The sequence below is a fragment of the Dipodomys spectabilis genome, unplaced genomic scaffold (genome assembly GCF_019054845.1).
Source record: "Dipodomys spectabilis isolate Male_0828 unplaced genomic scaffold, ASM1905484v1 ptg000227l, whole genome shotgun sequence".
Taxonomy (NCBI): domain Eukaryota; kingdom Metazoa; phylum Chordata; class Mammalia; order Rodentia; family Heteromyidae; genus Dipodomys; species Dipodomys spectabilis.
Genome location: NW_024870904.1, coordinates 841,779 through 862,809, shown reverse-complemented (window position 1 = coordinate 862,809; position 21,031 = coordinate 841,779). Strand labels below are relative to the sequence as shown.

At 38.2% G+C, this 21,031-nt stretch overlaps 1 protein-coding gene across 1 annotated transcript; it reads right to left on the bottom strand.

Moving 5' to 3' along the window:
• Positions 1-340: 340 nt before the first annotated feature.
• LOC122123287 (zinc finger protein 2 homolog) lies at positions 341-20,698 on the bottom strand (the record flags this gene model as incomplete). Its single annotated transcript, XM_042697647.1, has 3 exons — positions 341-474; positions 1,048-1,244; positions 19,896-20,698. Coding segments are annotated over 3 exons (1,134 nt in total), but the record flags the coding sequence as incomplete, so codon positions are not given.
• Between the last annotated feature and the right edge of the window lie 333 nt (positions 20,699-21,031).

Sequence of the window (21,031 nt, the reverse complement as noted above, 5' to 3'; positions counted from 1 at the left end):
TTTGCTCACACCTTGCCAGCTCCTGGCACCTCAGGGTCTGCACCACTTCCCCCTTTTTCATTTTGTAAATTGAGCAAGTGTCTATCAGCCTGAACCTGGAAAATCAGCAGATCATCCATCTCAGGAAGAATGGAAGAAAAAAGAAATACCAAAACATAAAAAAAGGAAAATGCCTGAGAAATAGCAAAAAGAGTGCTAATACCCCAGGTGAATCCCTGAAGGTAATTGAGAAGTGATACAGCTAAGTCTGCATGGTGGAGTGACCAATACCAGATATCTGACCCTGAAGCTACATAATGCCTAAGCTTAAATGATCACAGGGCGACATTCCTCAAATATGTCACTGGATACTGGTACAAGTCATATTTCCATCATATTTAAGAGGGATAGCACAGATGTACTGACAATTAGCATGACACATCATTTTTAACTGTGTCTTTAGCAGGTCTATGTGATTATCAACATATATCATTGCTGTTTCCAAATCATAAAACATATCACAATCATTTTATCTACTCCCACCTGAATATCAAGGGTACCAGAAACATTTCAAACTAAAGTATTAGCATGTTGTGTTGTAAATATGGTTTACAAGGATCACAGGAGAAGCAGTAGCCCTAGCAAGAAGAGTTGGGGTAGCAATAATGAGGGCAACCAATATTCCCCAAATTCTGCAGCAATGGCTGAGTCCTCTGAACCTCAGTAGCACACAGAGACCCAAACTTATTATACCATGGTTCTATCAACTGATCATGTAATGTAAATTATGGGGATTGCATAGTAAACTAGGAGTACTCATGCAGTTAGTGAGAACACAATTGTTCCTGCAAGAGGCATAAAATACCACCCCATCCTGGAAAACCATACCCAGCCCAACTACTAGCATATATGGATATATAACACAAGCTTGCACAGTAAATGATACAAAACCATGTAACAGGACAGGTCTCTGAAACAGAGGTATGGGATGGTGAGAGGCATTAGTTCAAATAGGCCTCATGGCAGCAGCCAGGCTCAAGATGTCAGGGTGAGCTTGTCCACACAAACTGACAAACATGAGAGCCAGCAAGGTACCACTGATCATGTCACTCCTCTGAGACCAGTCCTGCCTTTCATACTGGGGGACTCCTACCACCAGAACTGTGGACAAGATGTGAAATTCACAGGCCCTCCAGGGCGATGGATCATCGCAACCATGGGAATCGCTGGGCATTGGGGAAGCCAAGAGGGATGCACCACATCTCCTGAAAAAGGAATTTTACAAGTGTTATGCTTAAGCTCCATCTTTTTCCATTGGTTCACCTTTTCCTCCAGAGGAAGTCAGAACCATAATCTATTCCTGAATACCTTACCATACTTGTACCTTCTACCTCAGCATCTGCAATAGTCAATAACTGTAATCAATAAAATAAGAGGATATAATATTTGTATAATAATGAGACTTACGTCTGTGAGCAATGAACAATTCAAAAATAATGTTGGAAGTAAATTCTGTTTATACTAGTATAATAAACATAATACTTAGAAATGAATGTTTGAAAAATGTAACCAAGAACAAGGACAACTATGGGACACAGCTAGTCTAGGAAGCACCCATTTTTACCTGATCCTTATGTCCTTGCCTCTCAGGAACGTACTTTTAACTTTTACAGAAAGAAAGAATTATTCTTCCTTCATATTTTATAGGTGCTGCAATGTTGCAGTCTATACATCCAAATGTGCCTCACGATCTCCATTTTCATGAGGAATAGCTAAGGTCCACTAAAAGAGGGATGGAAAACCCTTACACTGGAGGACTGAATATCAGGCATGAAAATTTCCTACACAATCCTTCCCAGTCATGATGTGGGGAAAGGATCATCAACAATCACAACAAATCATTCAGAGACAAGCTTAGGATGTCTGATATGAGGGAGGGAGGCAAAAGATTTATTCCACAGTGTAATGGATACAGTCTGGGAAGACAAGTCTGAGGACCCCTAGATATGTGGCCTAGACTAGCTGACAGGAACTTCTAGGTTCAGAGAAGAGGTAGAAAATCAAAACAAAATAGGATATGCAAAACAGAAAAGTAAAAACAGACTGGTTTGGAGCAAGTAATGAAGCTTCACATGAACATGGACCTGCCCTGAACTCTACCTCCTCCCACATTCATTCTGATCTACCTAGAAAACTATTTTTTTTAAGAGTCTTGGAGGAGGAGTAACATTTTCTAAAAAACCCCTGGGGGGAAACTTTTCACTACTCCCCTGAAGCAATTAATAAAAGAAAGGCAAGTACATTACAGCAAATGCTCACAGACAGTGCCCAAGCTCTGAGTTCAAGCCACAGGACCAACAACAAAATGAGGGATATTCTTTATAAGGAAAGACAAATTTCAGACACAAAAAACCATACACTCCTTAAAATTTCATAGATGGAATTTGGGAGTTTCTGGGAAATAATGAGTAGAATTTGACAAATCAATTTAATTCAAACATTATAAAGTATATCTGTCTTTAAATTCTGTTATTTTATTCCAATATATATATTAGAACAGGGGAAGATGATGCCAGAATCAATCATTTTACTGTCTGCAAGAACTTTTTTTTTTTTTGGTCGATCTTGTGGCTTGAAACCAGCCTGAGCACTGTCCCTTCGTTTTTCAGCTCAAAGTGAGCTCTCTACCACTTGAGCCACAAGGCCACTTCCATTGTTTTGGTAGTTACATGGAGATAGGACTTATGAACTTTCCTGCCCAGGCTGGCTTTTAACAGGAATCCTCATATCTCAGCTTCCTTAGTACCTAGGATTACAGACATGAGCCATTGGCACCCAGCTGCAAATACCTTTGTAAAGTGAGGGGGGAGATATTCAAAACTTTAAGGAAAAACAGAGACATAATTTACATTCAGCAGAACGTACTTTTTGAACAGAAACAAAAAAAAACTTCGTATTTCATAAACTTAATTATATTAAAATAACTAAGAATTAAAGAGCCAAATTATGCAATGCTCCTAATACATTTGTGTTTTTCAATGGTCTCACAATATTTACGTTGGTAAACTGAATTTTCAAGAAACTTACCTAAGTTTCCCCAGCTGGGAGAGAAAGGTCCCCATGCATCCTTGCACACTTAGGACCAAGTGCCTTGTGCCAGTCAAAACCTTGTAACAAGCCCACTTCCTCTAGGTGAATGGTGCATGCATTCTGGGAATTGTAGTTTCTATCTTGGCATAGACCTTTGCAAGTGTGGGGGGGGGTCCCAGGGGGTAAATCAGGAGAGGTGGGGGTGAGGGGAAGAGGCACCAGTGCCTCTTTGCCCACTGTTCGTGTTTTTAGTTTGCAAATTTGGGTTACTTTGCTTTCCCCTTGCTGCTGGAAGTGCTCTGAAGTACCGCTTTGCACTCCATAGTCAGAGTCAAGAGGTAGAAGCCCAGCTTCTGTTTTTCAGGGGAACTTGGGACCTGTAACTGGAAGCAATCTGAGCCAGAGTCTACCCTTCCCATCTTTCCCCATTCTGGGGTGGATGATATTTTATGGGCTCATAGGTTTGTGCTGCCATTAGCACTTGTTCCTCCAGGTGCCAGAAAGTGGCTACAAACCTCTGTTCTACTTGACAAGGACAGTCAGGAGTTGTGCGTTTATACTTCTGAACCTAGAGATTCTGGTACTCACCCATGTGACTTTATGAGCTTCCATTTTGTGCATTGTAGCCAGTGAATGGTAAACATTCCTTGAAAATGTCTTATATAAACATATTGATCCTCTTTTCATCCTCTGCACTTCTAATGACTTTAGAAACTTTCAAAATGCTGCTGGCACAGATATAGTCCAATTGATGTGTCTGTTTTGACAAATTACAATTTCTCCACTAATTTAATTAGCCTACTTTACATCACTTAAAATGAGAGAGACTGGCTGGGAAGGTGGTTCAGTGGTAGAATGCTTGCCTTGCATGAATGAAGCCCTGTGTTTGATTCCTCAGAACCACATAAGCAGAAAAGGCCAGCAGTGCACTGTGGCTCAAGTAGTAGAGTGCTAGCTTTGAGCTTAAGGTCAGAGGGACAGTGCCCAGGGTCAGAGTTCAGACCCCACACGGACAAAAAAAATGAAAGAGATTTCCTACACATGTATACCAAAAACAATTGTTAAAATATAATTTGAATACAATACAATGCCCTTGATATGTGTCTGCCTGTCCTGATTCTTGAACTCAAGGTCTGGAAACTGACCTCGAAATTATTTGGTTCAATGATAATATCCTACCACTTAAGCCACATTCCCACTTCCCACTACTTTGGTAGTTTATTGGAAATAAGTCTCTCAGACTTTCCTATCCCCCTGGCTTCAATCTGTGATCCTTGTAGGGTTTTTTCATGTCCATCCCAGGGGACCACAAGCAGGCACAGGAAAAAGATTATTATAAGGTTTATTAGAAGGCCCATATTTCCCAGGAGAAGGAGCACAAGCATTTGTCCCTCTTCTGGTTGCAACAGGATCTGGGGGGCAGGAAGTGAGTTAAGTACATGCTCAGGTGAGTCTGAGATGAGAGAGGGAGTGGCCAGCTGTGTGGAGGGAACTCTAGGTCTGGGAGGAGCTCAGGTCTGGGTGGAGCTGAGGACTAAAAGTGAGGATAATATTAACTTTCCTCAGATCTCAGCCTTCTGAATACCTAAGTTTACAGCTATTAGACATGATAGCCCAGTTACAATGCTCTTTTTTAAATTCAGATTATATTCTAATGAAATAATATGAAATAGAAAATTTGAAAGTTTTAAGGCACAATGTTCAGTCACTAAGGTGTATGAGGACAGTCCAAATCCCAAAACACACAGAAAATGCCCCCACCTTGAAATCTGTAACACTCCTGATCTTAAGTACTGTGAATGTGAACACTTAGCCTATACTAAATTCTTTTAAGTTTTTCAAAGTAAGAAAACATTCTTGTGACAGAAAAACCCAGTAGTAATGAGCAAGTATTGCTTTTAAAGGATTCATAGTGTCTTTCTGAGCAAAAACAACCTCAATGATGTATACAGAATAGATTTTCACTTTTTGTATATGTCACTGTAAAGGTGATGTATTTTATATTAACAATTACCTTTCTAAGTAATTGTAAAAACTACATCACTACTCGATAACAGAATATCCTGTGTAATCAACCAATAAGTACAAGCAAAAGCACATAGGGATAAAATTTGTTGGTTTTATTTTTGATGGATCTATATTTTGGGGTGTATTTTCTGTTAAGATTGTGTAGTAACACATAAGACTTCAATATACTGGTGCCTTGGCTGGGGATGGTTGACTGGGATTTTGTCACTCCTCTGACCAGCATTTTATCTTGCATCTTTATTAGCCCCTGTATCTCCAGCAGAATGGACATGATTCTTAATATGACTACTTAGGAAAGTGAGGGACTTCTCAGTCTGTGTTTATATCATCAGTACTGATGTACCTTTGGCCAAAGCAGGTTCAAACTCAAATTGCAAGTCATTGTACAAGGTATGCTAATTATTTGCATAAAGGGTAATGTGCCATATGACAACCATTACTGAAATATTATAAAACAAAAATATGTGTTGTATATATTTTATCTCTATAACTTTGTGTGAAAATACTGTTCATAACATACATGTGTTTGAAGATGTAAATAAATGAGGTAGAGCACAAATAATCAATGGAGTTCTAAGATATCTTTACATTAATAGAAAAATAGTTTATATATCCCTAGGTATATTTCACTGATAATTACTTTTAGTGAACAAGTGACATGTTTTCCTTTTTTGGGTTCAATTTTTCAACAATCTTTTGTAGGAGCTTTAGATTTTTTTTTCTGTTCTTTTTTTGGGGGAGGGTCTGGTCTTGGGGCCTGAACTCTGGGCCTGGGCCCTGTACCTTAGCTCTTCAGCTCAAGGCTAGCACTCTACTACTTGAGCCACAGTGCCACTTGCAGCTTTTTTCTTTTTTCTTATGTGGTGCTGAGGAATCGAACCCACGGCCTCAGTCATGCAAGGCAAGTGCTCTACCACTGAGCCACCTTCCGAGCCCCCGTGCATATGTCTTTAGTGGACACTTTAATGCTCTTCTTAAGACAGGAATGATTCTTCTCCCATAGGAAGGCTCTTCCAGCCCACATATCATGTTTTGTACAGGAACATCTAGGGTAAAATCACACAGGTTCTTTTCTGACTCCCTTATTTGCCTTCGCTCCAAGCCATGGTTCCAGAATCTTTATTCATTGTCAACAGCAAGAAAGCATGAAAGGATCTCTAGTGAGATTCTTTTATTTTTCACTTTGTTTGACATTGCATTATGAACCTAAGGGTGTCCAAGATGGATGAAGAGAAAAAAAAAAGATTCAGCTTCAGGAACGTGTTTCTAAAAATGCTAAAGTTGTAGCCAGGTGCGGGTGGCTCACACCTGTAATCCAAGCTATTCAGGAGGTGAGAGCTGAGGATCAGGGTTCAGAGCCAACCCGAGCAGGAAAGTCTGTGAGATTCTTTTATCCAATAAACTACTAGAAAAAGGGAAGTGGCGCTGTGGCTCAAGCTGTAGAGCGCTCACCTTGAACTGAAGAGCACAGGGACAGCACCCAAGCCCAGAGTTCAAGCCCCACAACGGACAAAAAAAAAAAAAAAAAAAAAAAACAACAACTAAAGATGGCATGGAGATTTAGCAGATTATAAAATCTGACATTCCAAGTTAAGTGCAGATATGCTTGTTTGTTTCTACATTTTCTAGTGTGAGAGAAAGTTGTCCCACTAGTTATGTGGTTCAGTGACACCTAGGAGATGACTTCTCATGGAGGGTGAAGGATGGCTAGCAACTGCTCAGACATCACATCCTCATATGGAATAGTAAACTATCCTAATGAAATTTTACTGGATTTGCTGAAATAGTGTGGTCAAACATAACTTCAAATATTCTACAGGACTGAGTGAGCTTTAAGTACTTCAATTAATCTCTGTAAATACTCTTGGACTGTTTTGTGGTCTTTGTTTTACTTGAAACTTAGGCTGAGTTTGATGGTATTTATAGAAATCTCTGTTTTTCTCTATGGTGCTCTCATAGGAGTTCTCTTACCTATTTTCCCAATTCATTCTATTTTTCATGTTTTTAGCATTCTTTCTTTTGCATTACATTAATTTATTGTGAAAATACCGTACAGAGAGGTTACAATTACTTGGTCAAGATAGTGAGTACATTTCTTATCACACATTGTTGCCTCCTCCTTTGTTTCCCTTTACCATCCCTTCTTTCTTTTTTTTTTTTTCAGTCATAGTTCTGGAACTCTGGGCCTAGGCGCTATACTTAAACTCTGCAGCTCAAGGCTAGTACTCTACCACTGGTGCCACATCACCACTTCCAATTTTCTAGTGGTTAATTGGAGATAAGAGTCTCACAGATGGTCCTGCCTGGGCTGGCTTTGAACCTCTATGCTCAGATCTCAGCCTCCTGACTAGCTAGGATTGTAAGCATGAGCCACCACCATGTGGCTTCACTAGTTTTATTTCTCTCTTTCTTCTCTCATTGTCTATTTCTCTCTCTGTCTCTTTTTCTCTTTCATTCTCTCTGCTTCTTTTTCCTCCATTTTTCTCTTAATTTTACTTTTCTTCAAATGGTTTATCTGGGAAGTAGATTTTCTTACTGATCAGTTTTCTTTTGGTGACATGGCTCTTAAAATTGACATTTTTCTCACTCATTTTAAAGGAAAATTGTTGCTAAAAATAAAATAATTTGAGTTTCCCAGATTCTATTATCTTTCTCTGGCTTAACCTCATTTGATGTGGTTCCTGCAGTTTTCCTTTTTCTTGTTGTTCTGCTTACATATTTGTATTCACTGACATTATAAGATAGAAGCTGCTTGTGAAAATAAACAATAGTGACTATGGTTTTCATATTTGAAATATCACTAATGGCAAATTCTGACTACATTTGCTATGTAGTAAACTTTAATCTTAGGAACTTCAATACTAAATAGCATGTGTGGCAATGTATCCTTGGGAATCTAGTGGAAGAAATGGTTCAGGAATATGTGACACATTTGAGCAATAGTCAGTGAAATCATCTGCAAAACCTACACAGATTATAATAATTTGTACTTTTTGTCCATGTGTGTTTGTTATTAATGCTATTTGTAGTGTGTATTTCCAACTAAACACTGTTTTAGCATGTGTTCAAACACTTTCAGTTTGTTTGTTATTTTAGGAGGTGAAATAGATATGTTTGTCACCCATATGTCTTCATAGAATCCAAAATTTTATTTTTCCATGTTCCTTGTGATGACAGGTCTATGTAGTGCAGCAAGCTCTTATTTCTTAAATAAGTTTATTTATTGTGAAAATACCATACAGAGGGGTTACACTTACATGAGCAAGATAATGAGTACCTTTCTTATTAAGCATTGTTGCCTTCTCCTTTGTTTTTCCCCTACCATCCCAGCCCTCCCATCTCCTGGACTACACTCCCCCATCCACCTCCAAGCAAGCTCTTCATCTTTTTATGTAGCCTAGGCTGGCAAATAATCTTTCTTGAGTTTCCCAAGTCCAGGGAGAATAGTTGTGTTTCAGACTGTGTGTGGCTACATTAGCCATTCTTATGTGTAGAGTTCATTGATAAAACACTGGGCCACACTGTTGTGAGGCCATTCCATCCATCCATCTACAACACTTTTCATCTTCCATCTGTGAAGCTATTTGATCATTGAATAGGCAGCTCCTGTTCCTCTCTATCCCAGTCTCTGGAATCATCCTACATTTGGGCTCCACAATTTTGTTGATCCTTGGAAGCTCAGTAAGGGAAATTATACCTTGGCTGTTCCTTTATGATTGGTGTGTTTTATTTAGCTTATTTTACTTAAAGTTCATCCCTGCCATAAAATGTAGTAAAGTTTTCTCCTTTGAACACATTTATTGTTTTACATGCTTCGATGTTTTGCTTATTGTGAGTAGATTTTGAGAAGTGATTCTCCAAGCATGTGTTGTACTCCCTGCTTTATCTACTGTTGCACACAAGCATAGAAATGCTGGACCATATTCCTATATAATTCTATGTTTAGCTCTTTTTAGGACTCTTCGTACCATCTTTGATAGATTATTTGTTTGTTTGTTTGTTAGATCGATCAAGGGGCTTGAACTCTGGGCCTGAGCCGTACTCCCTCAGCTCTTTAGCTCAAGGCTAGCGCTCTACCACTGGGCCACAGCACCACTTCTGGTTTTCTGGTGGTTTTATTGGAGATAAGAGTTTCACAGATTTTCCTGCCCATGCTGGCTTTGAACTGTGATCCTCAAATCTCAGCCTTCTGAGTAGATATGATTACAGGTGTGAACCACGGGTACCTGGCTTCATCTTTGATATTTTTACATACATGACAGAAATGCACCAAGGTTCACATCCTTTTCACATCTTTCCTAGCTTTTTTGAGACTTTGGGAGTATTTTTGTTGTTTTTATTTAAAACTATGTCCATACTAGCATGTATCAAATGTTATTTTATTGGAATTTTCATTTGAATTTTTCTCATGACTACTGATATTAAACTACTTTTATATTTTAATGTACTACATGTGTATGTCATTTTTAGAAAAATCTCTTCAATCTTTTTGCAACTTTAAAATTAGATTTTGTTGTCTGGGTTACTTGAAGGATTTTCTTTATATTTTCTAATTCATATTGGTTAGCAATCCATTTAGAGATATATGCAAATATTTCTCACATACATGCTTTTTTTCCTTTATTGGTAGTGCTTTTCAATATACAAGGTTTTCATTTGTATTTATTTATTAGTTATTTATTTATATATTGTAGGTCATGGGGTTTGAACTCTGGGCCTGAACACTGTCCCTCAGCTCTTAAATTCAAGACTAACACTCTACCACTTTGACCACAGCACCACTTCTTGTTTTCTGGTGATTTACTGGAAGTAAGAGTTTCACAGCTATACCTGCCCAGGCTGACTTTGAGACCCGATCTTCAGATCTCACCCTCTTGAGTACCTAATATTACAGGTGTGATCCACCAGAGACTCACATTGTTTGTTTTTTTGTTTGTTTTTTCCAAGAGGTAGTTTTGGAGTTTTATTTATGGGGTTACTGCCAAATCTTGCTTTATTTTTTTTTTCTTTTCTTTTCTTTTTTCTCAGCAGTGAGTCTTGAACTGTAGGCCTGGGTGCTGTCACTCAGCTCTTCAGCTCAAGGTGAGTACATTACAGATTGAACCAAAGGAACACTTCCAACATTTTGTTTATGTGGTGCTGAGGAATTAAACCCAGGGCCTTATGCATGATAAGCAAGCACTCTACCACTGAGCAATCTTCCCAGACCACTTACTGTCAAATCTGATGCCATGAAACTTTCCTCCCCATCTCTCTTCTCTTCTTTTCTCTTTTCCTCTTTTCCCCTCCACTCCACTACTCTCTTGTCCTCTCTTCTTCCTTCTTTTTCCTGACCTTTTGCTTCCCTTCTCGCCCTCCTCCACTCATCTTCTTTTCCCTTTATATCTGAGATGAAGACTTTCTAACTTAGAAACACAGTAATAAACATACCTCATGGTTTTCTTGAGCTACTATTGGAGCTTGAACTGCAGGTCTCACAGTCAGTCAACTTCCTCACTCACTGTTGGCACTATCACTTGAGCCATACCTCTAACCTGTTCATTAGCTGCTTAGTTTGAGTTGTCTATCCAGGCTGGCTTCCAGACCTCAGTTTCCTCCTTACTAGCTAGGCTAAAATGACAGTCTTGAGCAAGAAGTACTTGCCTTGATTTTTCTTACTTCAACATTTAACATTAATACTTAATTGGATACTACAATGAAATAGTTTATTGTTTCTGGTTTATGTAGAGTTATTTTGCAACCTAAACTGAAATAGTTTATCTTTCAAATTAAGTGTTGTATTGTTTTTCTAACAACTGGACCTGTTCTACCTGTGGTAGATTTTCTTCACTAAGGAGATCATTTATGCTGAAGGTATTGTTTTATAATTAATGTAATTTAATCTTATTATGGAGGTGATGTATAGAGAGATATGTCATGAGTGAGGTAAAAAATACCCTTCCTTTCATACAGTGTCTTCCATGCCTTCATTCTCTCCCAATCTCTCCCTCTTATCTCTACTCTTGAGTTGTATATTTTATTTTCATCACCCTATTTCCCTCACATTCTATGACTCTGCCACACACACCAGAAGATATACATGTGAATACACCATACATAATTGAAAGCAATTGTTTTTATTTCACAAGTGAAGTAAGAAAGTAGCTCTCTTTAATAAATCACAATGATAGCATACATATATTTTTACATATTCATTCTGGTTTCCTTCTGTTTGTTTTACTGTTAGATTATTAGAAACATATTGTTGGATTTTTTTGTATTCTTATCATAGATTTATTTGTCAAACTGATTTCTAGACAATTTGTCTTCAGATCTATTGTCAGTGTGTCTGTCTTGGTAAATATTAGTGCATAGTGCTTTATAAACAGCATTTAGTAAAGATAATGCTATCCCTGTGTGTGTTTCTAGTGACCATTTGTCTAGTTATACAGTCATTAAGAGGAATATTACTTCTCCAATCATAATGATAGATTAAAGAAATTATCATTCTTTGTCCTTATAATCATGTCTTTGTAGACTTTACTTTTCAGAATAGAACTTTTGTTATACAGATTTATAATTTGCTTGTTATTATCAATGCTCCGTATCTGTGGTAACACAATTTGTGCTGAGGTTCCTTTCATTTCATATTATGACTACTTGTATTTTTCAATAATGATTGTTGCATATGGTATGTTTACATTGATTTAATTTTATTTCTTGATAATTAATGTATGTCTGTTTGGCTTATTGAGTTTTTTGAGTATGTTTTCTTCTGTTCAAATCAGACAGTACCTGATATATTTACTATTTTTATATTACAATATTAACATGGTTTCATTTTAGTGATTACTTTGCTATTTATTATGTTTGTCTCATCTGACATGTATTTCTTAGTTTGCTTTCATGTAACCTGCACACATCGTTCTATACCATGCAAATCACCTCTAATATAATCTCCAGACAATCTTCTATACACTGTAAATCACCTCTGATACCTATTACAACTTAAATCCTACTAAATAGTTGTTACAATGCATTGTTCATAGGATAATGCCAGTTTTTTCAAAGATTGCATGTTTACTATAGGTGCCCTACTTTGGCAAGTCTTTGCGTTCTATGGTTTGTTGAATCTGTGCAACAAACAAATATGTAAGGCCTAATATATTCCTTTGAAAATGCTACTCTAGGGGCTGGAAAGTTGGCTCAGTGAAGAGTGCTTGCCTTGCATGCATGAGGCCCTGGGTTAGGTTGCTCAGCACCACATAAACAGAAGAATCTGAAAGTGGTGCTGTGGGTTCAGTAGTAGAGCATTAGCCTTGAGCTGAAGAGCTGAGGGACAGAGCCCAGGCCCAGAGATCAAGCTGCATGAATAATGAAAAAAAAACATACCACAAATAACATAGTGCATATAATAATATTTAAAGGTGCTGGACACAAGTGTCTCATGGTAGTAAACCTGAGACCTGAGGATTGAGATTTCATCCAGCCCTTTCAGAAAAGTCAATGACACTCTTATCTACAATTAATCACCTAAAAATCCAGGGGTAGAAATTAATAGATGGCTCCAGTGATAGATCCTTAAGATAAAATGGCCAGGGACAGTACCCAGACAATAAGATCAATACCTAATATTGGTATATTATACTGGCTTATATGGAAATAAATGCCACTTTTCAAAAGTGGTTGGAATCGTGCAAAAATGCATATTGTTCAATAAGTAATGAAATCAATGAAATCAATCGAGTAATCAATCAAGTAATGAATTCAATACCTGGCTTATGTAACTTTGACATACATATATACATCTATGTGTGTATATATATATACACAAATAATGTATATATACATAGATGTATATATGTATATATACATAGATGTACAGATGTGTATGTGTATATATCACCTTTAGAGTAATTTTTTTTGGGGGGGGGCTGGTCGTAGGGCTTGAACTCTGGGCCTGGGCACTGTCCCACAGGTCATTTATTGGTTGTGATTGTAATGGATCTATCTTGGTGAGGACTTAAGTCTGACACTCCTGTCATTTTAGTTCTCTCTGAACTACTTTTCAATTTGTTTTCTTCTTAGGACACACACACAGACACACACACACACACACACACACACACACACAAATATCCTGAAGAATTTTAACTAGTTCATCAGACAATAGTTTTACTACCAATTCTTCTTGTCCACAGCAATTGTATCATCTACATAAGACAAGACAATTACATTAGGCCACTGGCTTAACTTGACTAACAGGTCCCTGTGTCAACAGTCAGCCCTCCTGAAACCTGGGCACACCATGTCCCATGCTAGAGGTGCCATGTGGTGCTGGTGGTGTACTGATGGGTAGCACAGGCCCTGATCTGGGCTCCTTACTCCTGTCCCAAGGGGCTTGCCAGGTTTGCATATTGCATGAAGACTTTGGCACTGTGCTCCTCTCCTCGGCTGGCTCCTTACCAATCTTTTCTTTCCTGTACCTTCCATTTTGAGTTCTGGCTTAGACTATGAGCCCAACCAATTTCCAACACACCTGATGAAGTCTCCACATCAAACTTTTGGTAACAAACATTTAAGTTAGAATGCACATATGAAGATTTGGCTTGGTTTTGCTCAACCCCATTGACAAGTGAAAAAAAGATGGTTAGCTGTTAGTACTTCTCAAAGTACTGACAACTCTATAACAGGGACTTCATACAAGGATGTTTCTGATCAAGAAACCTGAACAAAATAATATTTAAAAGATCTTCACAATTCATTGAGGAAAACGAAAAGAGAGGTTAGGGTAAGATGTTTCTCAAAGGAGCAAGAAAAATGTACACCTAATACTATGCTAATTATGGGAGGAAAAATGGCCTAGAGGTGGACAACAATAAAGATATAAGTGCTCAAGGTAATGGAAGGAGGCCTTGTGTGGTCCCTGAGGTTCTAATGAAAATCCTATGATAGCCTTGTTCAGTACCCACTGTGTTCAGTATCCCAGCTTCTGTCATTTCCAGCCATTCTGAAGTGCATCATTCCAGGTTAACCTCAAGAAGAAACAAGGATTCACCTAACATCCTGCTCTCTCATTGGGGTCACGGTTGCTTGGGAACTGGAGGGTTTTGGTTAAATACTTAGATCTCTGGAGAGCAGACTCTTCAGGGTCATGACTTTGGCTCCTATGAACTGCCCCTGCTGATGATATCACAATGTTCTGTAACATAGATGTGACTATGTTTGTATACTTTATCCAGTAACATTCAATGAATGGCTATTGAAAATAATCTAATTTAGAGTTGAAATCTTTGAACAAAGGCAGAATTTTCTAAAGCCTAACTTTGGATATTGCTACAGGATGAACCTTGTGGTAGGACCATTGACATTCTGAAAAATTATATAACTTAACCCACTCTTAGTGATTAGGTCTAGGGTGGATATGTAGCCAAGTCATGGTTCACCACTTCTCTTCTCAGGACATAGGAGCTTTTAGAATGAGCTGAAACTAAATATCCTGTCATTCACTCCTGGGAGTGGCCTTGAAATAAATTGCAGTCCATAAGGGAAGAACAGCAAAAGTGCTTCTGCACATCTGGACAGAACAGACTGAAAAGAGTATTTCTCTTACATTTGTGTGCACACAGTAGAACACCATCGTCTTCTCGTTCAAATATATTGGTATTCTGGGATCTTAAATGATCACTACTTGACCCCTTTTCTTATGATCCTGTTTCAAGTATACTGAAATATTTGGCCACAGTTTAGATGTTGAGATCTCTCTTAGAATGTCTAATTCCACACCTTACAGATGTGGACCACATTGTCCTACATAGTAACTTGAACCTCTGCAAGGAACTATGAACTAGTCAGAAACATAAAGGTATGTGCATGTGCATTCACATGACAAAAGGTATCAAATTATTTGTGACAATTTATCATTACCCACACTTATAAGACATTTCAATATCAACTTCAATTGAGGGACAATGACTATATCCTATGGAGTATTTTAGGTTTCTATAGGATTGGAAACTTTCCTGCATGAAGGCCAAAGAACCCATTTTTACAAAATATCTTCCCTGGCCTTGGAGTTCTTTCTACTCAGGGTCTGGGTACTGTCCCTCAGATTTTGTAATAAAGGAACAAATGTGATGACAACCTATCAGCATGATTCACAGCACTAATTGTGGGAAATTTCATGATAATTGGCAATAACAGTCTCACAGCCTTTACTACCTAGTTGGCCTTTCAATTGTGATTTTAAACCTCATATTTTTGAGCAACTAAGAATTCTGATGTGAAGCACCAGTGCCCCATTAGATCAGGAGATCTTAACTACTTGATCCAAGCAGGACTCATGGTTTCCACAGAATAGGATATAAAATTCATAACATCATATAGACATATGCAAAGGTCCTTTTGCAATCTCAGTAAAGGTCTGTTTACCTATCATTCTGTAAACCACATCCAAATTCTTCCACTAAATATTTGGAAGAATGCATTGTTTTCACAGATCATATTAGTGGTCCTCAGGTTGAATTCAGAGGCAAAAATTTGTGAGGCTTCCTTTACCTTCTATACCAGATGCCCTTTTGTATCAGTCATTTTGCACCTTAGGGTCTTGTTTCTTTGTCTGGGCCTTTCAACACACTAATTGTAATAATTACATATCACAAGTAGCAAACAAGATAGGCACATATGACCAGATCCATCCTTTTCTTGGCTAAGATGCCATTTTCATGAAGCTTTTGCATGGGATGGCCTACAAATACTACCTTTGTAATTTCAGCTTCCTGAGTAGCTAAGATTCCACACGAGGGACTGTAATTGCTCATTTTTAATTGCTGATTTTAAACTAAAAGAAGGAAAGGGTATTTTACCAATTCAGTGAGCAGCAAGTCCCTTAAATTTTGAGCTCAAGCAAAAGTATTAGCCAAATGATAATAACAAAAGTGATAAAATCAAAAATAAAATGTTATCATCAGGGCTACTTTGAATGTGGTATGTTGGTTCATGAGTTTTAATGACAGCTATATGACAGGACTAGGTAGAAGGGACTCCGGTCCATGAACCATCCTTTATCGGAAAGCTTCCAGTTTGTAAAAATGGGAGAATGAACTATATCCAAATAGCTGGTGTTTGTGTATGTGTGTGTGTATGGTACAAGTAGAAAGGCCAAGGGCCTCCTAATTCCCCTATTTTTTTCTTCTTTACTAGGCCTCAGTAGGTAAGCAGATGGATGAACAGTGTGAGGGGAGAGGGTAAGCTAGCAACCTAGCTAAATCTGGCAATGTGAAGTCCACTGTCCTTATCTTGTAAATGGAATCCTGGCCAGGATTTAAGAATTCTCTTTGAACAATTAAAATTGTTGAAGGCACAGGAAGCCTGAGGTGAAGCACTGAATGAAACCTCTTATTCGCAGAGAGAGATTTCTTCAGAACAGCCCACAGGGCTCATGCTTTGATTCCTAGCTTTTTAGATTCCTAGGAGCTCTCGTTGGCTTCAACTCAGTTCCTGAATTGAAGACCTCATATTGGCACAAAAACATTTCTTCATGAAAGTGTGAAAATAGAGCCCTTCATGTAACAAAACAGCTGTGGACATATGTAGAATGACTGGCTTATATAGGATCTGGAGTCTTGGTCTTGGTTTACTAATTAAGCACTTTCTGATGTAACAGACATTTTTTCTGAATGCCTCCTGGATATCTTTAATTACATAACTATCCAGTGGCATCTATCTTGGCTCTACAAATTCTAAATTTAGGTCAACCTTTGTGTTTCTGTAAAAGAAGACAGTACATTTGTTGGAAGCCACATTATGGAAGATGGAATACTGCAGTGTTTATTACACAGCTAGCAGTCTGCAAGCAGCCTGTTGTAACAAGGACTTGCAGTCCACAAACAGACAGCTTGCTAACAGGACAGAAAGGAAAAAAAAAAGAATTAAAACAACACCAAGAAACCAATCAGCAGGAAAAGAGTGCTGAATTGGCACACTATGATGACCAGAGACAAGCCAGGAGACAGGACACAGGACATGATCACAGAGACATGTGCCATAGCATCTAGTGCCACTGCTGGTCCAGCCTAAATAGGGCCTAAGCAGGAGGGAGGTCCACAGGAAATTCCAGTCCCAGTCACTGGAATAAGAGATTGAGTAACATATCAACCAAATTCTCACCCCTGCTTTCAGGGAACCAGCCACACCTATCAGTTGGGTGGCAAGTGATGAAGGGGGTATTCCTTGCCCCTGCATGAAGACAAGATGCCAGAACCCACCATCCACCATGTGGCCAATAAGGCACCAGCCACACCTGACCTCCTTACTTAATATTATTGAAATATTAAGTCAATTTATAAAATGTTACAGCCTCCTTATAATTTTGTAAACAGTTCAAGAATTAACTTTTGTAAAAGCCATTTTTCTTGAGCCCCACCTCTGAAACAATAATTCTCACATTCACCAAAAATTAAACATTCTTCTTTTGAATAGTTTATTTCTTCCTTCTTCCTCATTCCTTCCCTTCCTCTTTCCCTCTCTCACATCATTCCTTCCTGCCTTCCTTCCTTCCTTCTTTCTTTCCTTCTTTCTATCCTTCCTTCTTTCCTTCCTTCCTCTCAGGGCCTAGAAGTGATGCTGTAACTCAAGTGGTAGATGGTTTTATTTTTTTGTTAACTTCAATTTTTGTGAGAGGTTGATCAATATCTTTGTGTGCTCAATTATTTCCCCTAATATCCTATTCACTTTGGCCCTCTATGAGATAACACAGGTGCGACACATCATCCACACTGGTGTTTTGTAATAGCTTGCTCAGCAGAACAACTAAATAGGCTAAGAGTGAATCAATCACAAGTTGCTCATCACCAATGATTAATTAAAGAAAAGAGCAAGCACTGAAGACACTTTGGGGTTCTCCTACAAGGCACAATGCAGATTCTAGTCTTTATTAATCTATCATATTTTTAAATATACCTTTTATTGTAAACATACTGTACAGATTGGTTATACCATTATGAGTTAGGTCATGAATACATTTCCTTTTGAGCATTGTTACCCCTCTGAGAAAGACTTTACTACTATGTATGTACTGCAATAAGGACTAATTTCTTCCTTTAGATCTTCCATTCAAAAACTGAACTGGAATAAGTAAGTCATTTGTACTATAACGCATGGATCACACATACAGAGGGAGACTTAAGGGAGCAGTAGAAATATGGTTGTTCTCATGTTCTTGCCTCCAATCATAACAGTATTTACTCATCTATTGTTCCCATAAGCATGTTGGAGATGATCTGAATCCAGTCCCAAAGGGCTAGAACTCATATTTCTAAGAGGAGTTTACAAATTACCTTGACACACCATTCCTTAGTATAAAAGACACAAGTGAATTATTTCAATTTCTTAATTATTTGTCGAGAATGGTTGTTTCTACATGCTTTGAATAATATTGAAGGACACCATCCACACTCAACATAATGACAAATGTTAGCTCAAAGAGAGCTGAAGAGTGAAGAATGGTTTCCCATCACCCCTAACTTACCTCTGCCATGAAGAATTTCTCTGTATAATTTACAGAGGTTTTCTGACAAAGATTTTCCTACATTGGGTTTCTTTCCTGGGTGAATATTTTAATAATTGCTGAAGGTTGGCTTCTGGTTGAAAGACTTCCTCTCATGTTTATATTTACAGAAATTCTGTCATGTGTCCAGGTCTCTGATACCTGTACAGATAAGACTTCTGGCAAAATGTTTTCTATACTCATAATTTCTCTCCTGTGTATGATCTCACATATGCTGAGGACTCAGTTCTGATTGAAAGTCATTTCACATATGTTCTATGCACTACTTTCTTTTCTCCTATGTGAGTCAGTTCTCTCATGAACACTGAGATATTCCTTTCAGGTCAAAGACCTTCCACATTTGTAATATTTTTGAGATTTCTCTGCTGGGTGTTATATGAACTTGGATCTATGAATACTTAGTAAAGGACTTTCCACATTTGATATATTTGTATTTTCTCTCATCTGTGTCTGTTCTCTGATGGAAACTGAGTTAGGACTTTTTCTTGAAAACCTTTCCATTTTTTCCTACATATGATTTCTCTCCTCTTTGTGTGTGAGAGTATGTGTCTGTGTTTCTGTGTGTTTTGGGTGTTCTGTGATGCACTCTGAGCTGTGTCTTGTAGTTGGAGGACTCTACCTCTGCTATATCATAAGGTCTCTATCCTGTATTGGTTCTGTATTGCAATTTCAATTTTCTTACAGATCAAAGACTTTCCCCATTTGGTACAATCCTAAGTTATTTCATTTGTGTGAATCAACTTATGTGTGTTAAGCTGTGACCTCCAGGTCTTTCCACACTGGTTGCATTCATAAGGTTTCTCTCCTTGTGTTCTGTGATGGATGTTAAGGTTTGCCTTCCAGATGAAAGAATTTCCATGCCTACTACATACATAACATTTCTCTCTGGTGGGATTTTTTCTGATGGACAGAAAGGTGTATGTTCTGGGTGAAAGAATTTCCACATAGGTTACATTCATAAAATTTCTCTCCTGTGTGTGCTCTCTGGTGGACAGTAAGGTGGAGCTTCTAGCTGAAAATCTTTCCACACATATGACATTCATAAGGTTTCTTTCATGTGTGTTTTCTGATGGACAGTGAAGTTTTACTTCCAGGTGAAAGCCTTTCCACACATGTTACATTAATAAGGTTTCTCTCTTGTGTGTGTTGTCTGGTGGCAAGTAAGGTATGACTTCTTGGTGAAAGACTTTCCATACGTGTTACATTCATAAGGTTTCTCTCCTGTGTGTGTGTTCTCTGGTGGCAAGCAAGCCTTGATTTCTGGATGAAACACTTTCCACACAGGTTACATTCATAAGGTCTCTCTCCTGTGTGTGTTCTGTGGTGGGCAGTAAGGTTACCCTTTTGGGTGAAAGATTTTCCACACACATTACATTCATGAAGTTTCTCTCCTGTGTGTATTCTCTGGTGGCTAGTAAGATATGCCTTGCAGGTGAAAGACTTTCCACAAATGTTACATTCAAAAGGATACTCTTTTGTGTGTGTACTCTGGTGAACAGTAAGCTTTGATTTCTTGGTGAAAGACTTTCCACACACATTACATTCATAAGGTTTCTTTCCTGTGTGTGTTATCTGATGGACAGTGAGGGTTGACTTCCAGGTAAAGGACTTTCCACACAAGTTACATTCATAAATTTTCTCTCCTGTGTGTGTTCTCTGGTGGGTAGAAAGATATTCCTTGTGGGTGAAAAACTTTCCGCAAATCTTACATTCAAAAGGATTCTCTTTTGTGTGTGTTCTCTGGTGGACAGTAAGATTTGATTTCTGGGTGAAACACTTAATACACAGGTTACATTCATAAGGTCTCTCTCCTGTGTGTGTTCTGTGGTGGACAGTAAGCTTTGATTTCTTGGTAAAAGACTTTCCACACATGTAACATTCATAAGGTTTCTCTCCTTTGTTTGTTCTCTGGTGGCTAGTAAGATATGCCTTGCAGGAGAAAGACATTCCACAAATGTTACATTGAAAAGGTTTCTCTTTTGTGTGTGTTCTCCGGTGAACAGTAAGCTTTGATTTCTGGATGAAATACTTTCCACACATGTTACATTCAAAAGGTTTCTTTCCTGTGTGTGTTATCTGATGGACAGTGAGAGTTGACTTCCAGGAGAAGGACTTTCCACATAAGTTACATTCATAAATTTTCTTTCCAGTGTGTGTTCTCTGGTGTCTAGTAAGATATGCCTTGCAGGTGAAAGATTTTTCACAAATGTTGCATTGAAAAGGTTTCTCTTTTGTGTGTGTTCTCTGGTGGACAGTAAGTTTTGATTTCTTGGTGAAAGACTTTCGACACACGTTACATTCATTAGGTTTCTCTGTTGTGTGTGTTCTCTGAGGGACAACAGTGTGTGTCTTCTCAGTGAAAGACTTTTCACATTGTTTATATTCTTC